At 51.6% G+C, this 5,901-nt stretch overlaps 1 protein-coding gene across 1 annotated transcript in view; it reads left to right on the forward strand.

Moving 5' to 3' along the window:
• Nucleotides 1–4,086: 4,086 nt before the first annotated feature.
• Nucleotides 4,087–5,901, forward strand: part of LOC105983784 (histone-lysine N-methyltransferase PRDM9-like) — a 30,277-nt gene continuing 28,462 nt past the window's right edge. The window contains exon 1 of the mRNA XM_013013819.1: nt 4,087–4,193. Within this exon, the coding sequence (XP_012869273.1) occupies nt 4,087–4,193 (107 nt within the window). The remainder of the gene's footprint in view (nt 4,194–5,901) is intronic.

A 5,901-nucleotide genomic window follows, 5' to 3' on the forward strand; every position in this document is an offset into this window, starting at 1 on the left:
GTCCTGGGATGGACAAAGACCCGACAATTCCCCTGATCTTGGAGTTCACACTCCCAGTATCCACACACCCCAGGTCCCAGTGTCCACACTCCCAGATCCCTGTGTACATTTCCTCTGACTCCAGTGTCCCCACTCCCCAGAACCCATTGACCACACTCCCAAGATCCAGTGTCCATACTCCTCAGATCCTAGTGACCACGCTCCCCAGATCTAGTGTCCACACTCCCCAGATCTCAATGTCCATACTCCCCATATCCCAGTGTTCACACTCTCCCTATACCAGTGTACAAACTCCCCAGATCCCCGTGTCCACACCCTTCAAATCCAGTGTCCACCCTCAAAGATCCCAGTGTGCACATTACCCCGAGTTCAGTGTGTACACTCCTCTATCCCCAGATCCACACTTCTCACATCCCAGTGTCCCCATCCCAGTATCCAGACTCCATAGATTCCAGTGTCCACACTGTCCAGATCCAGGGTCCACACTCCCCCATCTCAATTTCCACCCTCCCAAGACCCCAGTGTCCACATTCCCCATGTCTCAGTTTCCACAGTCCATGGACTCAAGTGTCCACATTACCAGATCTTAGTGTTCTCATTAATCACAGTCCGGTGTCCACACTCTCAGATACCAGTGTCCACATTCCCAGATACCAGTGTACACACTCCCCAGAGTGCAGTGTGCAGACTCCCCAGATGCCAGTGGTCATATCCCACAGAGCACAATGTCCACACTCCTGAGATCCAATGTTCACTCTTCCCAGATCCCAGTGTGCACACTACCCAGAGTCCAGTGTGCACACTCCTCTGATCCCAGAGTCCACACTCCCCAGATTCCTGGGTGCACATTCCTCAGACCCAGTTACCTCACAACTCAATTCCCAGTGTCCACACCCCATAGAGCACAGTATCCACACTCATCAGAGTCCAATGTTCTCTCTTCCAAGATCAGATCCCAGTGTCCACAATCCACAAGGTCCAATGTCCACACTCCCAAAATCCCAGTGTCCACAGTCCACAGATCACAGTGTCCACACTCCTCAGATCCCAGTGTGCACACTCCCCTATCCCAGTGTCCACACTCCCAAGATCCCAATATCCACACTGCCAGATCCTCGAGTCCACTCTCCAGATGTCAGTCTCCACATTCCCCAGATCCCAGTGTCCACACTTCCCAGATATCATTGTTCATACTCCTCAGAGTCCAGTGTCCACACTCCCCAGATTCTAGTGTCTATACTCCCCAGAATCCATTGTCCACATTCCCCATATCTCTGTGTCCAGACTCTCCAGAGCCCAGTGTCCATACTCCCCAGAAAACAGTGTCCACACTTCCCAGATCACAGTGTCCATACTCCCAAACCCCCGTGTCCACACTCTCCAGATCACAGTGTCCAATCTTCCCAGAACCCATTGTCTGCCACCCAGATCCCAGTGTCCATACTACCCAGAGTTCAGTGTGCACACTTCTGTAATCCCAGGTTCCACACTCCCCATATCCCAGTGTCAACACTCCAAAGAGTAGTACAGTGTCCAAAGTCCCCACATCCCAGTATCCAGAATCCATAGATTCCAGAGTTCACACTGCCAAAGTCTCAGTGTCCATATTCCCCACACCCCAGAATCCATAGATTCCAGTGTCCACACTCCCCAGATCTAAATGTCCACAAACCCAAGATCCCAGTGTTCATACTCCCCTCATCCAGAGTTAATACTCCCCCTAACCCCGTGTCCAAACTCCTTAGATTCCAGTGTGCACAATCCCCCTATTCCAGCTTCCAAACTCCATAGATCCCAGTGTCCTCACTCCCAGTTCCCCGTGTCCACTCTCTCCAGATCCCAGTGCCCACCCTCACACATCCCAGTGTTCACATGACCCAGAGTCCAGTGTACACCCTCCTCTGACCCCAGGATCCACACTCTCCATATCCCACTGTCAACAATCCAAAGAATACAGTGTCCAAACTCCCCACATCCCAGTTTCCAGACTCCATAGATTCCAGTGTCCACACTGCCCAAATCCCAGTGTCCACCCTCCCAAGATACCAGTGTCCACACCCCCCATGCTTCAGTGTCTACAGTCCATGAACTCAAGTGTCCACACTCCCCAGATCTTAGTGTACTCACTAATCACAGTGTCTTAACTCCCTTGTTATGATTATCCATACTACCCAGAGTTCAGTGTGCAGACTCCCCAGATGCCGGTGTCCACAACCCACCAAGCAGAGTGTACATACTACCCAGATCCAATGTTCACACTCCCCATATCCCAGTGTTCACACTGCTCAGATACCAGTGTGCACACTATCCAGAGCCCAGTGCGTACACTCTTCTGAACTCAGGGTCCAAACTACCCAGATCCCTGAGTGCACAATCCCCAGATCCCAGTGTCCACACAACCCAATTCCCAGTGTGCACACTACCTAGAGTCCAGTGTGTGCACTCCTCTGATCCCTGGTTCCACACACTCCCCATATTCCAATGTTAACACCCAAAGGAGTACAGTGTCCAAACTCCCCACATCCCAATATCCAGACTCCATAGATTCCAGTGTCCACACTACCCAGATCACAGTGCCCACACTCCCCAGATGCCAATGTCCCCACAACACAGATCCCAGTGTTCACATTCCCCCGATCCTAGTATACACACTCCCCAGTTCCCATTGTTCACATTCCCTCTATACCATTGTCCAAACTCCCCAGGTACCAGTGTCCACTCTCCCCAGAAACCAGTGTCCACCATCCTCAGATTTCAGGATTCACACTCCCTTGATCCCAGTGAGCACATTCCCCCTATCCCAGTGTACACACTCCTCAGATGTCAGTGTCCACACTCCCCAGATCCCAGTGTCCACACTCCCCAGATCCTAGTGTCCAAACCCCCAAGCCCCAGGCTACACACTACCAAGAGTCCAGTGTGCACACTCCCCAGATCCCAGTGTCCACAGTCCCCATTTCCCAGTGTCCAAATTTCCAAGATCCCAGTGTCCACACTCCCCAGATCCCAATGTCCACACTCCCCTGATACTAGTGTACACACTCCCCCTATACCAGTACCAATCCCCAGATCCAAATATCCATACTCCAAGAACCACATGTCCACACTCTCCAGATCCCACTGTCCACACTCCTCAGATCTCAGTGTGCACACTTCTCTGATCTGAGGTTACACACTCCCCATATCCCAGTGTCAACACTCCAAGGAGTACAGTGTCCAAATTCCCCATATCCCAGTATCCAGACTCCATAGATTCCACTGTCCACACTGCCCAGATCCGGAGTCAACATTCCCCAGAGTGCAGTGTGAAGACTCCCCAGATGCCAGTGTCCACACCCCACAGAGCACGGTGTCCACACCCCACAGAGCAGTGTACACACTCCCCAGATCCAATGTCTACACTCACTAGTTTCGAGTGTCCACACTTCCCAGATCCCAGTGTCCACACTTCCTAGATCCCAATGTCCATATTCCCCTGATCCTAATGTTCACACTCCCCTGATCCCAGTGTACACACTTGGATCTGGGTTGTGTACACTGGGATCTGAGGAGTGTGGACACTGGGATCTGGAGAGTGTGGATACAGGAATCTGGGGTGTGGACAATGGTATAGGGGGAGTGTGAACAATGGGAACTGGGGAGTGTGTACCCTGGGATCGGGGGAATATGAACACTGGGATCTTTGGTGTGGGGACATCAGCAGCTGGGGATTGTGGAAACTGTCATCTAGAATCTATGGAGTCTGGATACTTGGATATAGTTAGTTGGGACACTGTACTCTTTGCAGTTTTGACATTAGGATATGGGGAGTGTGGAACCTGGGATCAGAGAAGTGGGCACACTGGACTGTGGGTAGTGTGCACAGTGGGAGCTGAGAGGGTGAACACTGGGATCAGGGGAGTGTGAACATTCGGATTGGGGGAATATGGACATTGGGATCTAGGGAGTGTGGACACTGGGATCTGGAGGGTGTGGATACTGGGATCTGGAGAGTGTGGACACCGGATTCTACAGAGTGTGAATACTGGAATATTAGGATTGTGGACACAGTGTTGTTGGGAGTGTGGACACTAGGATCTGGGCAATATGGATCCTTGGATGTCGGGAATGTGGACACTGGACTCTGTATATTGTGGACATTGGAATCTGGGGAGTGTGGACATGTGGATCTGGGAGTGTGGACACAGGTTCTGGTAAGTTTGTACACTGATATATGAGGAGTTTGAACACTGGAGTCTGGGGACTGTGCACTCTGGGATCTAGGGAGTGTGGACACTGGTATCTGAGGAATGTGGACAATGGACTCTATGGATTATGGACGCTGGGATCTTGGTAGTGAGGACACTAAACTCTGGGGAGTGTGGACACTGCTCTGTGGGGTGTGGACACTGGGAATTGGATTGTGTGGACTGTGGGTCTGAGGAAAGTGCACCCAGGGATCTGGGGAGTGTGGACCCTAGGATCAGAGGAGTGTGCACACTGGACTCTGGGTAGTGTTTACACTGGTAACTGAGCAGTGTGGCCACAGGGATCTGGGTATTTTGCACATTGGATCTGGGGAGTGTGGACACTGTGCTCTGTGGGGTGTGGCCACTGGAATCTGGGGAGTCTGCACACTGCACTCTGGGGAGTGAGGACACTGGTATCTGAAGATTGTGGACACTGTGATTAGTGAGGACATTAAGATCTGGGGAATGTAGACACGTGGGTCCATGCACTGTGGACACTGAAGTGTGGGGAGTGTGGTCACTGGGATCTAAGGTGGGTGGACACTGGGATCGGGGGAGTGTGGACACTGTGATTATTGAGAACAATAAGATCTGAGTAATGTGGACACCTGAGTCCATGCACTGTGAACACTGAAGTGTGAGGAGTGTGGACACTGAGATCTGGAGAGTGTGGACACTGGGATTGGGGGAGTGTGGAGCCAAGATCTGGGCAGTGTAAACACTGCAATCCATGGAGTCTGGATACTGGGATATGGGGACACTGTATAATTTGCAGTGTTGACAATGGGATATGGGGAGTGTGGAACCTGGGATCAGAGAAGTGGGCACACTGGACTGTGGGTAGTGTGCACACTGGGATCTGGGTCGATGGACACTGGGAGCTTAGGAGTGTGGACACTGGCATTTGGAGAGTGTGTACACTAGGATAGGGGGAATGTGCTCACTGGGATCGAGGGAGTGTGAATCCTGAAATCTGAGGAGTGTGGACACTGGTATCTGGGGAGAGTGGACACTGGTACCTGGGGAATTTAGACACTGGTGTAGGGGATGTATGAACTCTGGGTTGGGGGGAATATGAGCACTGCAATGTGGAGAATGTGGACATTGGGATCTGGGGAATTGGACATGGGAATCTGGGCAGTGTGGGCACTGGAATCTTTGGAGTCTGGATACTGGGGTGTGGGGAGTTTGCACACTGTTTTCTTTGGAGTGTTGACACTTGAATATGGGGAGTGTGGAACCTGGGATTAAAGGAGTGTGCTCACTGGACTCTGGATAGTGTGGATACAGGGATCTGGGATGGTACACAATGGGATCCGGGGACTTTGGACACTGTGATTTGGAGAGTGTGGACATGGGGATCTGGGAGTGTGGACACTGGGATCTATAGAGTTGTAAACTGGAATAGGGGGATTGTGCACACTGGGATTGGTGAGTGTGGACACAAGGAGTGTGGACACTGTCATCAGGTATATGTGAATACTGGGATCTGGGGAGTGCTGATGGGGGGGAATATGGGAAGGGATGGGAAGGGGAAACAAAGGAGGAGGCAACAAAGCTTGATAAGAAATGTACTCACAAAAAAAGAAGACGGGGTGGAAAGGTGGCTCAGTGGTAGAGTGCTTGCCTTGCATGCATGAGGCCCTGGGTTCGATTCCTCAGCACCACATAA

The sequence above is a fragment of the Dipodomys ordii genome, unplaced genomic scaffold (genome assembly GCF_000151885.1).
Source record: "Dipodomys ordii isolate 6190 unplaced genomic scaffold, Dord_2.0 Scaffold21, whole genome shotgun sequence".
In the NCBI taxonomy this organism is placed as follows: domain Eukaryota; kingdom Metazoa; phylum Chordata; class Mammalia; order Rodentia; family Heteromyidae; genus Dipodomys; species Dipodomys ordii.